Raw genomic sequence first — 19,839 nt, 5'->3', positions numbered from 1 at the left:
TCTAATTAAATGAGAACAGATATAAAGTACTTAATTCCACACCTAGCAATACAGTTGGCATCCATTAAAGTTTATTGAATTAAGGAATAAATTGGGCAATCATTTAACTTCTTTGAGACTGTTTCCTTAATAGTAAAATAAAATTATTACTACTTGCTCCACCTCCCACACAAGATTGCTCTCAGGAACAAATGATAGTATGTTTATGCGAGTGCTTTAAAAACTGTAAAAGCACTTTACTACTTTCGAGTGGAATTTGTATGTTGATTTAATGTCATTCCTAGAGCCGGTTTTTATTACTATCAATTCGTTAAATTTAGCATTCCTATTAAAACCCACTACTAATGTGCAGAATTGTTTTAGTTATTTATAAGGACGTTGTTTTAGACTATTCCTAATTTTGTCTGGTTGCAGGGCTGTGGTGCCACATAGTAGTGATTGTGACAAACCGTACTTTCAGGAAAAACATTCACTTTTCTCCACTCCTGGTTTCTACCGCCAAGAAATGTCTGGCAGAAGCAGCACAAATCAGTGACTGCAGCCTAGCACCTTAAGGTAAGGAGTGATCAAAGACCCCAACACAGCTATCCCAAATTAAAGCCACTTTGACCAACGACAACGTCCAGTGAAGACACGGAGGAGGGTCGGGCTGGAAAAGAAGAGGACGAGGAACCCGAGGGGCCCTCCCCTCTCTCTCCCTGCCCCCCCACCCCCCGCCCGGAGCTCCAGCGGTGCCGGGGTCCAGCGCGCAGGACGGTTGGGGGTCCCGGAGCGGGCGGCCAGGACCCGCGCAGCCAGTTGGGGTCAGCGAGCGCCGCGGCCGTTGGGGACTCCAGCTCCCAGCAGGCACCGCTGCTGCGGCCGACGCGCGTGGCGGCGGTGCCCGCTGGGACTCGTAGTGCGGTTCGGGTAGGAGCGAGCAGGGAGCCACCCCGGCTCCATCTACGCACGTTTCGGAAACCGGGCCCGGAGGGGACTACGCCCGCCCACCCGTGCCCGGCGTCCCTCAGAGCTGGGGCTAAAGGAGCCGGGCTGGCCGCGGCGGGAAGAGGCCACAGGCGGCCGCGCACGTGGGGGGTGGTTAGCGCGGAGGAACCCGGAAGCCCCTTGCACCGCCCACCGCCGCGGTGACGGGTTAACGCTCCTCCTGGTGGAGGCGGGGGCGGGCGGGGCGGAAGGCGGGGCCACCTCAGCCAACACCCCCCCCGAGGACCGCCCACGAGCCGCCCTCCCCACCCCCACGGACGCGACCCAGCGCAAGCTCAGCTTCCCCGACCGCGGCGCCTGCGCAAAAGCCCCGCCCCTTCGCCCCAGCCCCACCCCCACACCGCAGCCTCCGACGCCGCCACCTCTCCCCTCCTCTCTGCTCTTTCCGCCTGTTTTCTTTTCCCTCCTCCCCCTGGCCTCCGCGTCTCCTCCTACTCCGGCGCTGACGCTCGCGTAGGGCCCTGGCGTCAGACGCGCGGGGGCGGGGCGAGTGCGGCGCGGGGTATAAGTAGAGGGTGCAGAAGGCGGTGCTTCCCCTTCTCCCCGGCGGTTAGTGCTGAGAGTGCGGAGTGTGTGCTCCGGGCTCGGAACACACATTTATTATTAAAAAATCCAAAAAAAATCTAAAAAAATCTTTTAAAAAACCCCAAAAAAATTTACAAAAAATCCGCGTCTCCCCCGCCGGAGACTTTTATTTTTTTTCTTCCTCTTTTATAAAATAACCCGGTGAAGCAGCCGAGACCGACCTGCCCGCCCGCGGCCCCGCAGCAGCTCCAAGAAGGAACCAAGAGACCGAGGCCTTCCCGCTGCCCGGACCCGACACCGCCACCCTTGCTCCCCGCCGGCAGCCGGCAGCCAGCGGCAGTGGATCGACCCCGTTCTGCGGCCGTTGAGTAGTTTTCAATTCCGGTTGATTTTTGTCCCTCTGCGCTTGCTCCCGCTCCCCTCCCCCCGGCTCCGGCCCCCATCCCCGGCACTCGCTCTCCTCTCACGGAAAGGTCGCGGCCTGTGGCCCCGCGGGCAGCCGTGCCGAGATGAACCCCAGCGCCCCCAGCTACCCCATGGCCTCGCTCTACGTGGGGGACCTCCACCCCGACGTGACCGAGGCGATGCTCTACGAGAAGTTCAGCCCGGCCGGGCCCATCCTCTCCATCCGGGTCTGCAGGGACATGATCACCCGCCGCTCCTTGGGCTACGCGTATGTGAACTTCCAGCAGCCGGCGGACGGTGAGCGCCGGGCTCCGCGATCGGCCGGGCGGGCGGCCATGAGGCTCGGGCGGCCGCGGCGGGCGGGGTAGGCCGGCGGGCCCGGGGCGGGGGGCGGGAGGGCATGTCACCCCGCGACGGCCGGCGGGAAGGCGCCGGGGCCCCGGAGCCGCGTTTCCCGAGCCGGCAGGGACCCGTGCTACCGGCAGTCGCACGCCCGGCTACTTCCTTCTTTGCGACCATTTTCTCGGCCTAGACGCTCTCAAACTTTAGGGTGATGACGCGCCGGGAGGGTGGGTGAGATTCGGTTCCTCTGCGGCGCTCCCGCCAGTGGCCCCGCGATTCTGGGGCGTTGAGCGCTGAGCTCCTTTCGTGGGTAAGAGGTGGAGGCGCTCCCAGCACTCGGAGCTCCTGCCGGCGCCCCAGCCTGGGGAGGAAGTGCAGTTCTGTGCTCGAAAAATACCACGTGTTGAACCCTGTAACCTCGCAGGCCCGAGGCCTGCTCCTGCTCCTGGCCCAGTCGCCTGGGGGAGCCACCAGGCCTTAGGATAAAGTTTCTGTGGCGATGTGTGGTGTGGTGGTGGTCCTCAGGCTTGTGAGTCCACTCCCCAGAACTCATCAGTGACTGATGGATCTAGAAATGGGATTTACCGGAGACGTGCATTTGGGGTTTTCCCTAGATCAAGCATTTCTCTAACATTAAAAGGGCAGAGTGGGAGGAGGGGATGTGGGAGCCGACCACTTTGAAGGCCAGTTTTCTCAGGCAACTTAGACTATTTTTTGGCAAATTTTGTTTTAGATTCACAATACTGGTGGTTTTCGAGTATATTGTTACCTTCTGAAATAGTTCCTGTCGTTTTGAGGGGCTTTTCTTTATAAGATAGTCAATTTTGGCTATAAAATGTGACCAGTCTTAATCTGTAGCATGCAGGAAATTCAAGTTTCTCTTTTATTTTTAAAAGTGGCGCATGATACCTGTAAATCTTGGGAAATGAGTACAAAATAACGGAGATCAAATTGAGCTTGAAATTTATGGGGGGAAATGCAGCTAACTTTGTGCTTTTATTTTGAAGCTAAACAGTTAACAGTTACACAGTTTTGTAAACACATAGTATCTGTGGTCTGTTGAGTTGCTAGGATTTGTCTTCAGATCAATTGGCTTTGGGAAGTCAGCTTAATTCTATTTTACGGCCCAATTTTGCCTTTTTTCTCCCTACAGGCTGGCCACTTGAATACGTGTCAAATAATCGAAATATGAAGAATTCATTTTTATTAGAAAAGGCCTTAAGGGTGGAATTTAAGCTCCTATTAACATTCATTCAGTAGAACTTAGGTTACTGATCAGCTCTTCACTGTGTAAAGTTGATACTGATTTTGGAAGCAGAATATTGAGTGACACAAAGCCAGAAGTTGTAAAACTGCACTGCAGGTTTCCTGCCCTTTTGCTCTGTAAGCAGTAACTCCAAATGTCACCTCATAACAGTTCTTGTCAACTTCAGGCAGCGTGTATCAATGCATGTCAGATGGGGGTAGATTTTGGGGCAGGTTATCACAACCTAAGAGTTGGTAGAGAAAACATGGGAATGAATTCTAGAGACCATAAAATGATAACTTGGAAGTGTTACTCTTTCTCAGCTTAACGTTTTTAAATCCAAAAAACAATTTTTACATTTCTTGGGATTCGAAGAGTTGAACTTAAGGTTGCCGTGGTTACAGTGTACAGTATATATTATCAGTCTGTACCAGTAGACCAGTACCCTAACTACTGAAAAGAATATGGCAGTTTTCCATTTGTCTAGTTTCTATATGTACAATTTACTATCCAATTAATTACTTCAGTGGATTTCTTGTTCTTATATTTTTAAAACTTATTGCTACATTGATAGGCAGAATAGCTTCTGAAAGTGACCAGTTTTCAATTTCATAGGAAGAGGTGACTCATTGAAAAATAGCTCAAGCAAAGTCAGCTAAAAAAAAAAAACTAGGGAAGCTGAGTAGGTGTGGTCAATTGATAATGAGCTAACAGCTGATTATCACTATATTCTAGAAACTGGAACTTTCATTTATAAAAAAGAGGTGGCCGGAAAATTCGTCCTGTCAATAACTTTAAATTTACATTGGCATGGAATTTGTAGAAATTGTTTCAGGGCTTAAAAGGACCATTTTTCCTCTCTTCGGGGACTAGTCTTTTTATTTAAGGATGTGTTATTTCATTTAGAGCCTTTAATGGTACAGGTATACATAACTTAATCCTTTATAGACCCTGAAATTAATTGTAGATTTTGCGATTTTCTAGTACTATTCAGAAATAACTAAATCAGTTGTTAAGAAAATCAGCGATCTAAAGTGAAATTGATTTTATGTGTCAAGAAAGTGTTAATAGTGATTTCTGAATATTGCAGACCTGGTGTTTTTAAAATTGTGTGATTATGAAACCGAGTATGTCTAACTTCACATTAGCTTTTGAAAGCATGATTCAAATCTTGGTCTAGCCTTTCATTTTCTTAAATGGAAGTTGTGCCATGAATCACTGAAACCCTCCCTCCCCCCAATAATTCAGAAACTTTCATTTTTTAGGAAATGGACTAGTTTTCATGCAATAGTTACTAGCAATGAAATGACCAATTTTAGCAAGTAGTTGGGAAGAAGTTAAAATGTTTAAATCTATAAACTACTTCCAGCTGGTAGATAAATCTATTGCGTAATGTCTTTTATACTGCTCATTAAACAGATTGTATGTGAAGGAATTTGGATTTTGTTAACTAGGGAAAAAAAGTGTTTTTAGATTTAATGGCAGTTAAGGCAAGAAATGCTTCAAGAATTCATTAGTTATTAACAATATGGCATCCTTTTATATGTGAGAAATTTCGGGGGCTTCTGGTATTTGTCTTCGCTTTGTACAACTTAGGTCCCACACTAGTGTGTGATACTTGAAAGGTCTAGCCATCTTGAAGCTTAAAGAGGAAGCGTTCAACTGTGAGACCATGTGTCCACCCACGCCACTCACCATAGTTTATATAATCTTAAGTAGCCAGCAAAAATTTTGAAGTAATATTGACTCTGAAAATGTCTTTCCTGCAGCGGAGCGTGCTTTGGACACCATGAATTTTGATGTTATAAAGGGCAAACCAGTACGCATCATGTGGTCTCAGCGTGATCCATCACTTCGCAAAAGTGGAGTAGGCAACATATTCATTAAAAATCTGGACAAATCCATTGATAATAAAGCACTGTATGATACATTTTCTGCTTTTGGTAACATCCTTTCATGTAAGGTAAGCCAAAAATGTCCAATACACATGTTTACATTGTTGAGCTACTTTTAGTTTAGTGCTTGAAATAGGAACTGTGCTGTAATGGATATCTATTTCACAAATATCCAGGTTAGATGGCTAACAAATTGTCTCTCAGCACTGAACAAATGTTAAATCGATAGCAGATAAAAATGGGTATATGTTTTTCCGTAGGTGGTTTGTGATGAAAATGGTTCCAAGGGCTATGGATTTGTACACTTTGAGACGCAGGAAGCAGCTGAAAGAGCTATTGAAAAAATGAATGGAATGCTCCTAAATGATCGCAAAGTGTAAGTTATAAATATCCAGCTAATCATATTTTGAATCTTATTTTTAATAATTCCAAATCCATTCGTTTAAAGTTAGTATTTGTCAGGGAGAAGTTAGATACACATAAGATAAAAGAATAAAAACATTTTAAAGATGAATAACAAGAAAAGTTCATGTAGTTGTACTCGAGTGAAAATAAGCTAATCTTGATTTTTACAATTGGATTTTCTACACAATAAGTGTAGCATACAAATAACAGGTTTAATATAATTAACATTCATGCCAAAAGGAAAACAGAAGTAAACAGAAATATGAAGCTTTTTCAAAATGAGTGCATTAGTGAAAAATCAGGAATTCAGACAAACCTAATATTCATAATTCTTGAGGTACTGGTTAAATTAACCCATTTTATAGGTGAGGAAACTCAAAATAATTTGCTTTTATGTACTGTAAAAGGAGAGACAAACATTACTCACAAGGCCGGGCGCGGTGGCTCATGTGTGTAATCCCAGCACTTTGGGAGGCCGAGGCGGACGGATCACCTGAGGTTGGGAGTTTGAGACCAGCCTGACCAACATGGAGAAACCCCGTCTCTACTAAAAATACAAAATTAGCTGGGCGTAGTGGCGCATGCCTGTAATCCTAGAATCACTTAAACCCGGGAGGCGGAGGTTGCAGTGAACCGAGATTGCGCCATTGCACTCCAGTCTGGGCGACAAGATTGAAACTGTCTTTAAAGAAAAAAAAAAAATTAATACTCACAAATGCCTGTTACCGGTGCTTTAGGAGGAAAAAAAAGCAAGCCCAACACTGGCAGGATCCAGAAAAGAATGATATATTGCTGTTTTGAGTAAAAGTGATATAACTCTTTTGGAAATTTGTAACTGTCCTAAGAAAAAATACACAAAGTGTCTTTTCATAAAGTTTCAGCTTTACTGCAGTGTGCCTTTATTCCCAGCCACTGGGAAGCTGAGGCAAGGCTGTAGTGTGTTGTGATTGTGCCTGTGAACAGCTATTACACTCCAACCAGGGCAAAATAGCAAGACCTTGTCTCAAAAAAGTTGCAGCATTATTTACAAAGCAGAAAGTGATGCTCACAATGAAATACGCTCCCTTTGAGAACATTTATGAAACTAATAGCATAGTGAAGACCAACCATATTTTGTGGAGAGATACGGAAATTACTTTTATTTTACTTTTTATTCTAAAGCTAGGTTAGAGATAAGGAAATTTAGATGACTAGAGGGAGATTATGGAAGATGATTTTTCCTTCTGCTTTGCTGTGTATTATAATATGCTGTGACACATGTGCTACCTTTTTTTCTTCAGTGATGATTGTTCTTTTTATTTCTATATTTTTGAGACATGGTCTTGCTCTCTTGCCCAGGCTGGAGTGCAGTGGTACAGTCTCCACTCACTGCAACCTCTGCCTCCCGGGTTCTAGCGATTCTCGTGCTTCGGCCTCCCAAGTAGCTGGGATTACAGGTGTACACCACCACACCCAACTAATTTTTGTACTTTTAGTAGAGACAGTTTCACCATGTTGGCCAGGCTGAACTCGAATTCCTGGCCTCCAGTGATCATCCCACCTCGGCCTCCCAAATTGCTGGGATTACAGGTGTGAGCCACTGCCTAGCCCAGTGATCCTTGTTCTGAATTACTACTGTTATATTCAGGAAAAATTAAGTTTCAGTGTCGTTTTGTTGAAAATGCTGCAGTTATGTCAGGCCGTTGTGTGTTAGAGTACAGGATTGGGAAGTTTAAATTTTTATTTTAGGAGATGGCAAAGAAAGTGCAAGGGCCACTTTGAAATGATGATGAAAGCTTTTTAATTTGATAGAGGTCTTTTTATTGGCATGGTACACATGCACTTCCACTCATTTGTATTGATGGGAGTGATCCCTTTAACCCTAGGTTAGCTAGAGAAGAGAGAAGTGTGTATTAAAAGAAGTTTTTTTTTTTTGTGATTGTAGTTAGAGGTTTATTCATATATTTCATGGTGTCATATCTTAAATTATGGCCCTATTTCTATTTTGTAGTGTGCTTTTTATTAGAGATTCTGAATATTCCCAGTAACAATAACAAAACCAACCATCAGGCTTACTTAATCTGAACTTTATAAAATAGAATCTAATGTTATATTCCTTGTATATCTTAACTAGATTTGTTGGACGATTTAAGTCTCGTAAAGAACGAGAAGCTGAACTTGGAGCCAGGGCAAAAGAATTCACTAATGTTTACATCAAGAATTTTGGAGAAGACATGGATGATGAGCGCCTTAAGGATCTCTTTGGCAAGTTTGGTAATGTGTCTTAATTAAATTTTTACACACAAAGTTCTGAATTAGTGCTCTATGTTAACTTTAGCTATTACTTTATACTAAAAAAGTCAATAAAATTAGACTTACATGGTAGTTTAAAATATTTGTGGTTGTTTGAATTAAGCTGCTGGCCATCTATTACACTACAAAGTAGTGTAATGCGAATAAATAGAATTCTCTCCAGGTTAAAGGTTAATAGCATTGGATTAGCACAGTAAGGTATGACTAAGTAATTAGAACAGATTTTAAAATATTTCACTACATTAAGAGGCTGGAGATGTGTGTGTGTGTGTGTGTGTGTCTGTAATTAGAGATTCCATGTCATCAGAAGCATATATTTGGCACAGCCTACAGTGGAATGCAGTCTCATAGGACAATAAAGCTGGTCAGTCTAAGTAACATCATGTTTGAGCAGTTTAAAACAATGACTTTCAGTGATGAAGCCAAAAATTCAGATTTTCCAGTGATTCCTTGGGATTTAAAGTACTTATTTCCTGCATTTAAAAATAACTTCATAAAACTTGAAATTGATGAAGCACAAACCGGCCTTAGTTTAGGTAGGGGTGTAACAGATAATATAACTTTTAAGTGTTCATGTGCAGATGATTTGCTTGACTCCGCCCTTTGCATTTTGTGTTGAACTTAGAGGTGGCTTGCTTTTTTTAGTATGTCAAATAATAAAGAATTAGGAAATCTAATACTTTTTTGTGTGTGTGACTCTCGCTCTGTCACCTGGGCTGGAGTGCAGTCGCGTGATCTCAGCTCACTGCAGCCTCCGCCTCCCAGGTTCAAGCAGTTCTCCTATCTCCACCTTGAGTAGCTGGGATTACAGGTGTGCGCCACCATGCCCAGCTAATTTTTGTATTTTTAGTAGAGACGGGGTTTCACCCTGATGGCCAGGCTGGTCTCCAACTCCTGACCTCAAGTGATCCAGCCACCTTGGCCTCCCAAAGTGCTGGGATTACAGGTGTGAGCCACTGTGCCTGTCCAGGAAATCTAATACTTTACTGCTATGCTAGCATGTCACATCGAGCCCTCCACTAGAGCAAAAAAGTACCATTTTACACAAAGATAGATAACATAAAATGTAGAAAGTGACGTCATGTTTACATCTCAACCCCAAATTGTCTTTAGCTACTACTGCTTTTTATGTATTTTAACTGTCGTGCTTCTTAATATCTTTTAATTAGAAGCTATTTGTAAAAGTTGATGTTAACTACCTACCCTATGAGTAATGCTGCATAAGTTGACCACGAATATGTCATATTTTCTTGACTTCGGCCTCAGGAGAGAGGCACATTCAGAAGAAAATCTGCCTTGGCCCATACATCTTCTAAATTTCTGTAATCAAATGTGATTTTTAACCTTTTCTGCCCCACTTGCCTGAGATACCACCCGCCTCAGTCACCTGTCTCTCCTACTTTAGAGGGAGTTAGGGGAAAACATGTCTTCAGAAATAAAATGCTTCCTCCTCCAGGTAATTCACCTGTGTCTTTAAAAAAAATGTTTTTTTCCTGTCTTTCAAATTCCTGTATCACCTATGTCTTACCAAAGAGTCCAACCATGTATTTCTTCCACTCCTATTGAAAGTCAGGTAGGCCAAAGCTTAATAAACACTTGTTTCTTAATTGATACAAAGAAAATCAAATTGGTCTGGCACAGTGGCTCATGCCTGTAACCCTAGTGCTTGGGAAGGTCAAGGAGGGAAGATACTTGAAGCCACAAGTTTGAGACTAGCCCAGGCAACATAGCAAGACCCTATCTCTACAAAAAAATAAATTAGCCAGGCTGGTGGTATGTGGGCCAGTAGTCCCAGCTACTTGGTAAATTGAGGCAGGAGGATCACTTGAGCCCGGGAGTTGAGTTAAAGTGAGCTTATTCATTGTGCTACTACACTCCAGCCTGGGCAATGGAATGAGATACTGTCTCTAGAGAAAAGGGAAAAAATCAAATTATTGGGTAAAAAATGCAACTCTGTTTTGTGCTAGAGCTGAGAATAAAACTTTTTACAGCCGTTTAAAGTATACCTCCTTAAATGGAAGGAGGAATCCTTCAGGGCAGGGAAGGTATTTACCTTCTTAATAATAAAGGGTCTTTCAATGGAAAAGTATACCTACCTGGGGCATAGAAGGCTGGGAGGGAGGAGTCAAGTTATGGAGTTCTGAAATTTTTTCCATGGCTTTTCATCTTTTTCATGGCTTTGTATGTTGAAATTTGAAATGTATAACGTGAATGTTGTATGGAATATCTTTGATTTATTTAAAAAAATTTTTTAGGGCCTGCCTTAAGTGTGAAAGTAATGACTGATGAAAGTGGAAAATCCAAAGGATTTGGATTTGTAAGCTTTGAAAGGCATGAAGATGCACAGAAAGTAAGTGGTCTGTATTCAGCAGGAAGAAGGGGGTACAAATTTGAGTTGCTCTTGTGTTGAAGTCTTTGCATACTAATAGCTGTCTAACGTGTTCTTATATTTTGGGTTATTTGCATTTTATGCATTAGCTTTGAGAGTATAAATTGGTAACCTATATTGTCCCAAAACCTTGAGATTTTGGGATAGGTTTGTCTTTAGCTTTTGTGACTTAACAAATTCGTCTTAACTGTTAAGGAAATGAACTGTAAGTTGAAAGTTTTGTGATTTTTTTTTTTTTTTTTTTTTGGGAAGGCTGTGGATGAGATGAACGGAAAGGAGCTCAATGGAAAACAAATTTATGTTGGTCGAGCTCAGAAAAAGGTGGAACGGCAGACGGAACTTAAGCGCAAATTTGAACAGATGAAGCAAGATAGGATCACCAGATACCAGGTTCATTTTTAATTGAACAAGCAAAATAAGACAGGGATGAGGAAACCTATTTTACGTTGATTTCAGTTACTTCCAGATAACTGGAGGATTTGAGAGGAATAGGAGAAGAAACATGGGATAAAATAATAGGAGAGGTACTTAGGTACCGTACCACCATGGTTTTCTTTTTCTATAGTTTTGTTTTCTTCTTTTTAGGGTGTTAATCTTTATGTGAAAAATCTTGATGATGGTATTGATGATGAACGTCTCCGGAAAGAGTTTTCTCCATTTGGTACAATCACTAGTGCAAAGGTAAGAAAACATATGGTGCATTTATTTGAGGTCTGGTAAAAATTCATACATGTAGATACATGTATATAAATTTTATATTAATTACAGCCACTAGAGAGGTGTTTGCTTCATTACTTCTAAAACTTAAATTCACATTTGAAGTAGTTGTCGTAGCCTAATGGTTAACTTATAAATGGCAAGCGCTGAACTCTGCTAAGGAAGACTGATATCCTTACATGATATGCACTATTCCAACAACTAGTCATTTTGCTAAAGCAAGCAATTTATTAGAGACTTAATTGTTACTATAGTTCTGATCTGTTTATTCATTTCTACAATTCATTCTGGGTAGTCAAGCCCCAGTTCCTTCCCCTGCCCCCTAGCAGTAAGAATAGAGATCATATTTTCTTTTATTTGAAATCAGAGATTAAGAAACACAGCAGTAGTAGTCTAGTACAAATTCTGTAATCTTGATTTAAGAAGTTCTCGTCTAGTGTCCATGGGCCAAGAGTCCCTCTATATGGAAAGTTTTGTGCATACGTAATTTTGCTGGGGTTGGGGAAGAGTGCATAGAAAAAATTACAACTCAACTGAACTGTTATGACACTGTGGCTGATCTTTCTAGTCAGCTTTTCCTGGCAAGCCCGAGGAAGCTTCTGTGAGAGTGAGGAAATGTTAGGGGAAAGGTGGTTGAATACAAGTAAGATGGAAGTGCCATGGTTGTCTTGTGTTTCAGATTATGCTTTTTATGTAAGAGTATTGGAGTTATGATAGAATTTATTCCTGAATGTTTTTGTCTTCAGTGTGTTCCCTGGATGTCGTTTAAATTGAGTGTTGTGCATCAGCATATTTTGAATGTATGAAGCATGCATGTTTTTTTGTTTCTTGAGATAGGGTCTCACTATGTTGCCCAGGTTGGAGTGCAGGGGCATGGCACAATCACAGCTCATTGCAGCCTCAGCCTTTCCTGGGCTTAAGCCAAGCTTGTCCAACCTGCTGCTTGCAGGCCACATGCGGCCCAAGAATGCTTTTAATGCAGTGCAACACAAATTCTTAAACTTAGGAGGGTTTTTTTTGTTGTTGTTGTTTTTTGTCGTCTTTTTTAAAGACGAGTCTCACTGTCGCCTGGGCTGGAGTGCGGTGGTGCATTCTCGGCTCACTGCAGCCTCTGCCTCCTGGTTTCAAGCGATTCTCCTGCCTCAGCCTCCCGAGTAGCTGGGATTACAGGCGTGTGCCACTACGCCCAGCTAATTTTTGGTGTTTTTAGTAGAGATGGGGTTTCACCATGTTGGCCAAGCTGGTCTTCAACTCCTGGCCTCAGGTGACCTCCTAAAGTGTTGGGATTACAGGCGTGAGCCACCATGCCCGGCTGGTTGTCTGTCTTTTTATTGATTGAGGGAACATTTGTTTTATTATTTTTTTGAGATGAAGTGGCGCAATCTCAGTTCACCGCAACTTCCACCCCCTGGGTTCAAGCAGTTTTCCTGTCTCAGCTTTCCGAGTAGCTGGGATTATACGCACCTGCCACCACGCTCGGCTAATTTTTGTATTTTTAGTAAAGACGGGGTTTCGCCATGTTGGCCAGGCTGGACTCGAACTCCTGACTTCAGGTGATCCACCTGCCTCGGCCTCCCAAAGTGCTAGGATTACAGGCGTGAGCCACCATGCCTGGCCAAACATTTGTTTTATATTGGAGATATTTTCTTCAGATTTTCCACTTTATAGACCTCACTCTGTGTGTGTGTGTGTGTGTGTGTGTGTGTGTGTGTGTGTGATCTTAGAAAGGTTTTCTCTCTATTTCTACATTTTATGTTCAGATTCAGAATCTACCTGGCATTTAAGATTTTTCAATGTAATGTGAATTAAGAGTTGTTCTACATTTTTTCATTTGTCCCATTGTATCATGTATTGAGTAGCCCAAAGTCCTTTTTCCCCAGTACTTTAAAATGTTAACTTTAACACAATTCCCATAATTGCTTGGGTATATTTCTGGACTCTGTTTTATTACCGTTTGTTGCTATGCCACTCGCATACTGTTAATTTAGTTTTATAGCATGCTTATATATATTGCTGGCCTAGCGAGTGGTTCTTTGCAAGTCTTCATTGCTCATTTAAAAGGTCTTTGCAATCAATTTTAGAAGAACCTTCCTCTTGAGTGTTCTTTATACCGTAATATTTATGGATCCTCTGCTCTTGAATGTGAAAACTTTTATTTTAAGATGTGGGTATTGTAAGATTCAACTACTTTTTTCTCAAAGGCATAGTAAAGCATCTTGTCAGCTTGAATTGTTAGAATAGTCAAAATTTAATTGGGAAATTCTTCAGTGGTGCCCAAAAGTCAATTTAGTAGGCCTGGGATGTATTTATTTAGATAATTCAATTTCAATATTGAAAACCCAATCAAATTCAGTATCTAAAATCTTTGAAAGTTTCTGTGCGGCCTTCACTTCTGTCAATTCTCTGGCTTGGCTAGGGTAATGCATATGTGTAGTTTGCCCTTAATACTTGGGTATTAAGGAAAAATTGTGAACTCAATGGGTGAATACAAGATGATTAAGCATTAACAGGGTTGGGTTATTTGATTCAGTGATTTATAATTGTCTAAATTGTAATGCTCTTTTTTTGCTCCTCATTCTACCATTACATTAACTTTTTTTTTTTCTTTTAATAGGTTATGATGGAGGGTGGTCGCAGCAAAGGGTTTGGTTTTGTATGTTTCTCCTCCCCAGAAGAAGCCACTAAAGCAGTTACAGAAATGAACGGTAGAATTGTGGCCACAAAGCCATTGTATGTAGCTTTAGCTCAGCGCAAAGAAGAGCGCCAGGCTCACCTCACTAACCAGTATATGCAGAGAATGGCAAGTGTACGAGCTGTGCCCAACCCTGTAATCAACCCCTACCAGCCAGCACCTCCTTCAGGTTACTTCATGGCAGCTATCCCACAGGTAGGTTTTAGGAGGCAACCAGAACCATGAAGGTTTTCGTATTTGGTCATTTCTAGTGTTTTGTGTGCCCCTCGCCCCCCAAATGTGAAACATAAGAAAGGTGAATTATGATTAAGTTGGAAAAAATGCTTGAGTGTGAAGGCCTGGTAAATGTTTTGAAAAAGTACATATAATTTATTGCATTATTTGCTTTTTTTCTTCAGCTGATAAACTCATGTGCTTTTTTTCCCTGCAGACTCAGAACCGTGCTGCATACTATCCTCCTAGCCAAATTGCTCAACTAAGACCAAGTCCTCGCTGGACTGCTCAGGGTGCCAGACCTCATCGTAAGTCTTTTTTCTTTTAATTAAGGTTGGGGATTGAGTTAAAAATACACATTGGGTAAATCAGCTCTTCTATGTCAATGTTAGGTTAACTATTGCATTTCACATAATTTGTGGTTATGGATGTTCATTTTTATAGCATTTAAAAACAGTGCGAAGAGTAATGTCTACAGTGGTTTGATTTCCCTTTATAAAAGTTTTGGGAATAGGTACAGCTTTTCATTTTTTATTTATTTATTTATTTTTGAGACAGAGTCTCACTCTGTTGCCCCAGGCTGGAGTGCAGTGGCTCAGTTTCGGCTCACTGCAACCTCCACCTCCCAGGTTCAAGCGATTCTCCCTGCCTTAGCCTCTGGAGTAGCTGGGATTACAGGTGCCCGCCACCACGCCCGGCTAACTTATGCATTCTTAGTAGAGACAGGGTTTCACCATGTTGGCCAGGCTCGTCTCGAGCTCCTGATCTCAGGTCATCTGCCCACCTCAGCCTCCTAAAGTGTTGAGATTACAGGCGTGAGCCATGGCACCCAGTCAATTTCATATTTTGTCAGGCCACAGTTTTAAAGGTCTCGTTCCATTTAATCATGTATGAGAATCAGAGTCGTGGTATTTTAAGTCTTGTCCTGTGGAACAGTACGTTATATTCCAAGAACACTTAGAGTTTAGTTTTTTAGACAGAGTCTCACTCTTTCTTCCAGTCTGGAGTGCAGTGGTATGATCTTGGCTTACTGCAGCTTTCACCTCCCAGGTTCAAGGGATCCTCCTGCCTCAACCTCCCGAGTAGCTGGGACTACAGGCACAGGCCACCATGCCCAGCTAATTTTTTAAAATGTTTTTAGAGACAGGATTTTGCCTTGTTGGCCAGGCTGGGAGCACTTAGAATTTTATCATGATTATGTTTCAGGTATATTTATAAGTACTCGTCCTTGTATGAATTAATGTTTTTACTTACTGATGCTCTGAGTCTGGGAAAATGGCTGGTGTAAGACTCAGCTTTAAAAAGTTTTGTCACTTTTTAGTCTTTTATGCAAACCTCAGATCGAAGAAAACAGCATAAACATTTTTCACTCAGTAAATTTTTCCAGTTTAATATATATTCACATCTTTAAAATGCAGCATTCCAAAATATGCCCGGTGCTATCCGCCCAGCTGCTCCTAGACCACCATTTAGTACTATGAGACCAGCTTCTTCACAGGTTCCACGAGTCATGTCAACACAGCGTGTTGGTGAGTCTTAATCTTTCCTTTAAAAATTGATCACCAATTTGAAAGAGCAAGATAAAAATAAAAAATGTTCTTATTTTTTAGCTAACACATCAACACAGACAATGGGTCCACGTCCTGCAGCTGCAGCTGCTGCAGCTACTCCTGCTGTCCGCACCGTTCCACAGTATAAGTATGCTGCAGGAGTTCGCAATCCTCAGCAACATCTTAATGCACAGCCACAAGTTACAATGCAACAGGTATGGATTTAATGATTTCTTAATAAAAATCACATTTCTTGGGTGAAATCAAAGATATGAAGACAGCTGGGCACAGTGGCTCACACCTATAACCCCAGCACTTTGGGAGGCTGAGGCAGGCAGATTGCTTGAGACCAGGAGTTTGGGACCAGCCTGGGCAACATAGCAGGACCCTGTCTCCACAAAGAAAACCAGCTGGGTGTGGTGGCATACGCCTGTAGTCCTAGCTACTAGGAAGGCTGAGGCAGGAGGATTGCTCAAGCCCAGGAGTTTGAGGCTGCAGCAAGCTGTAATCCCTGCTGGGTGACAGCAAGACTCTGTCTCAAAAGAAAAAATGTGAAGACAGCTGCATGATAGATTCTTGAGAGCTTAGCCTATCTGGAACATCCTGCTAATATGGTAGTACGTAAAGTGTCTTATGCTTTAGGAATTGGACAAGCAGTGAGAAATTCACATCCTAAATCACCACGCCTGGTCTAAAACAACTATTATAAGTAGCTATGGGCCGGGCGTGGTGGCTTACACCTGTATGTAATCCCAGCACTTTAGGAGGCCGAGGCAGGTGGATCACTTGAGGTCAGGAGTTTGAGACCAGCCTGGTCAACAGGGTGAAACCCCAGCTCTAAAAATATAAAGATTAGCCAGGCGTGGTGGCACATGCCTGTAATCCCAGCTACTGGGGAGGCTGAGGCAGGAAAGTTGCTTGAATCCGGGAGGCGGAGGTTGCAGTGAGCCAAGATTGCGCCATTGCACTCCAGCCTGGGCGAGAAAGTGAGACTCCATCTTAAAAAAAAAAAAAAAATGTATCTGTGATGTATAGTATATAATAACTACTTTGGCCTCTTTCTAATTCGCTCACTCAACTTCTCCACCTCATGTTTCAATGGAAGTCTACCACTTCAGCAGATGTCCAGTGATGACTATTTGTATTTGCCATTTTTTTCTGTGCTTTAAACTTAAGAGTTCTCATTTTCTGTCTAGCCTGCTGTTCATGTACAAGGTCAGGAACCTTTGACTGCTTCCATGTTGGCATCTGCCCCTCCTCAAGAGCAAAAGCAAATGTTGGGTGAGTACTTCTGTCCCACCTTGCCAGTTCAGAGAGACTAGGCACCAGGTCAATCAACTGACAGCTAGGGCAGTGGAATTGGTCTGAATTGGCATGAATGATTATGATAGCACAGTTGGTCTGCCTAATTAAAACCACTGGAAAGCCAATAAGAAAATGTATTGTTAGTAATAGGGTAGTAGGGCATTACTCACCATGGGCCCTCACTACATTTTTGAGAGAAGGAATTTGAAGCAAATGAGAAGAAAACTTGTGACTTTGCCTGAACACCGATTTAACAACCTAATGGTAACACTGCTTAATTGGCAAGCCGATAATATCAAGAGTTAATTGGCTTGTGGCAGATTTTACTCTGTCTTCCCATGAAGACATAATGAAATTGTGGATTATGGGTTATTATATACGTGAGACAGAAGTATGGTTCTTAAACCCCAGTTTAATGTGGTAATTCAATGCAGTTAAAAACTTTTTTTATTGAAGGGAGTTTTTGAATGTTTCTGTTCCTAGGTGAACGGCTGTTTCCTCTTATTCAAGCCATGCACCCTACTCTTGCTGGTAAAATCACTGGCATGTTGTTGGAGATTGATAATTCAGAACTTCTTCATATGCTCGAGTCTCCAGAGTCACTCCGTTCTAAGGTGATTTAAATTTACCAAGTTGCCTCTTACAGAGTTATTACATGGCTTTTTATGGGGATTTAATTGTACAGAACACTTATATCGTGTTATATATAAGCCATGTACAGTTGTAAAGTCTGCATAATAACCTGTGGCGCTATTTATCCCCATTTTATAGATAGGTAAACTGAAACAGGCTGAATAATTTGCCAAATGCTCACACAGCTCTTAAGTGGCAGAACCTGGCTTCAAATCCCATCAGCTCCAACAGCCATACTCTCAACTGCTGCTGCTTTCTCTAGTGGAGAAAGAGAAATATTTTTCGAGCGTGGGGAGGACAAGGAAAGAGAGAAGTGCAGGGGAGCGATTCATAATTCTAGAATAGTGGTGATCCACTCAAAATTGAATGGATATAGTTGTTTAATGTAACAATTTATACTTTCATCTGAGGGAAGAAACTTAATCTTTGTTGGGAATTGGTATGTTACCAATATGAAACTCTATTTCCATTCCTTTCCTGAACCAGTTTATCTGTTTTCCCCTTTTTTAGGTTGATGAAGCTGTAGCTGTACTACAAGCCCACCAAGCTAAAGAGGCTGCCCAGAAAGCAGTTAACAGTGCCACTGGTGTTCCAACCGTTTAAAGTGAGCTTTTCCCTCTGGTTTGTTGTTTTAAGCTTGTTTTCTTCATCTTTTATAAGTTTGTTGAGCATATTTTGAAATGTACATAGCAAAAGATCATTTTACAGTTCATTTAAATGTATTGCTAATTTTTCAAGGAAAAGTAGAACTAACCATAGAGGAATTAAAGGAATTTTACCCTTTAACTGTTGGATTTTTAAAATCCCAGGACTTTCAGGTGGGTTTTGTTTTTTTTTTTTTTTTTTTTTTTTTTGAGATGGAGTTTCACTCTGTCGCCCAGGCTGGAGTGCAGTGACGCGATCTTGGCTCACTGCAACCTCTGCCTCCCAGGTTAAAGCAATTCTCCTGCCTCAGCCTCCCGAGCAGCTGGGATTACAGGCCCATACCATGCCCAGCTAATTTTTTTATTTTTACTAGACTCAGGATTTTGCCATGTTGGCCAGGCTGGTCTGGAACTTCTGATCTCAAATAATCCACCGACCCTGGCCTCCCAAAGTCTTGAAATTACAGGCGTGAGCCACTGCACCCTGCCAGATTTTGTATAGTAATATATATATTAAATGACCAGTCACAGGTTGGCTTTACACCGTTCCTTTTTGGGTGGTGCCCTTGGGTCTCTACTACTGTCTTTGATTACTCCCAAGAAATTGAGTAGTGCAGCCAGGATCAGGACCAGGGATTGGCAAATCTTTTTTGTAAAGGGCCAGATAGGAAATATTTTGGGCTTTGAGGACCATGTTATCTCTGAAATGATCTTGTTCCAATGTTACCATGTCAAGAAAACCATAGGTAGTATGTATACAAATGAACAGGTATGGCTGTGTTCCAATAAAACTATAGATAAAAACAGGCAGCCACATTGAATTTGGCTAAGGGCTTTAATTTGCTACTGACAAGTGATAGTCCTGGTCTTAATTTGTTTTTTTAACATTTACAGATTGATCAGGGACCACGAAAAGAAACTTGTGCTTCACCGAAGAAAAATATCTAAACATCGAAAAACTTAAATATTATGGAAAAAAAACATTGCAAAATATAAAATAAATAAAAAAAGGAAAGGAAACTTTGAACCTTATGTACCGAGCAAATGCCAGGTCTAGCAAACATAATGCTAGTCCTAGATTACTTATTGATTTAAAAACAAAAAAACCACAAAAAAATAGTAAAATATAAAAACAAATTAATGTTTTATAGACCCTGGGAAAAAGAATTTTCAGCAAAGTACAAAAATTTAAAGCATTCCTTTCTTTAATTTTGTAATTCTTTACTGTGGAATAGCTCAAAATGTCAGTTCTGTTTTAAGTAACAGAATTGATAACTGAGCAAGGAAACGTAATTTGGATTATAAAATTCTTGCTTTAATAAAAATTCCTTAAACAGTGCACGGTTTTGCTTTTTTTCAAAGTCTTTATAATTGCCATGCATAAATAGGTAATATCTTAATGGTGCTGAGCCGACATAAGAATCTTTCATGAAAAATGTACTGTTAAGTTCAAGGGGTCTATTGGTTTTAAGTAAAAGGCGCAAGACACTTCCTGTAGTGCATTTTATGAGTTAAGGTTTCCGTACGGATTATTGAAACAATCTGTATTTGTTACATGATCTTAGTATTTCATGTACAAGACTGACACCCATCAACTTT

At 41.9% G+C, this 19,839-nt stretch overlaps 1 protein-coding gene across 1 annotated transcript; it reads left to right on the top strand.

The window, feature by feature from the left end:
• Window positions 1–1,520: 1,520 nt before the first annotated feature.
• PABPC1 (poly(A) binding protein cytoplasmic 1) lies at window positions 1,521–19,579 on the top strand. Its single transcript, XM_030795384.1, has 15 exons — window positions 1,521–2,214; window positions 5,275–5,468; window positions 5,661–5,776; window positions 7,919–8,058; window positions 10,353–10,447; window positions 10,739–10,876; window positions 11,072–11,167; window positions 13,818–14,090; window positions 14,326–14,416; window positions 15,527–15,637; window positions 15,719–15,873; window positions 16,855–16,939; window positions 17,447–17,577; window positions 18,107–18,200; window positions 19,135–19,579. The coding sequence occupies exons 1-14, from the start codon at window positions 2,022–2,024 to the stop codon at window positions 18,197–18,199; spliced, it is 1,911 nt and encodes a 636-aa protein (XP_030651244.1). The 5' UTR covers window positions 1,521–2,021; the 3' UTR covers window position 18,200; window positions 19,135–19,579.
• Window positions 19,580–19,839: the final 260 nt, after the last annotated feature.

This window comes from Nomascus leucogenys, chromosome 16 (assembly GCF_006542625.1).
Source record: "Nomascus leucogenys isolate Asia chromosome 16, Asia_NLE_v1, whole genome shotgun sequence".
Lineage (NCBI taxonomy): Eukaryota > Metazoa > Chordata > Mammalia > Primates > Hylobatidae > Nomascus > Nomascus leucogenys.
The sequence above is the reverse complement of the archived record's forward strand: the minus strand, read 5'-3'. Positions and strand labels throughout refer to the sequence as shown.

Bases quoted from the DNA above. Each gene is read 5' to 3' on its own strand.
- PABPC1 (XM_030795384.1), top strand. From the start codon at position 2,022: ATGAACCCCAGCGCCCCCAGCTACCCCATGGCCTCGCTCTACGTGGGG. The intron at 8,059-10,352 runs GTAATGTGTCTT...AAAATTTTTTAG, and splicing joins GGATCTCTTTGGCAAGTTTG to GGCCTGCCTTAAGTGTGAAA. The intron at 17,578-18,106 runs GTGATTTAAATT...CCCCTTTTTTAG, and splicing joins CAGAGTCACTCCGTTCTAAG to GTTGATGAAGCTGTAGCTGT.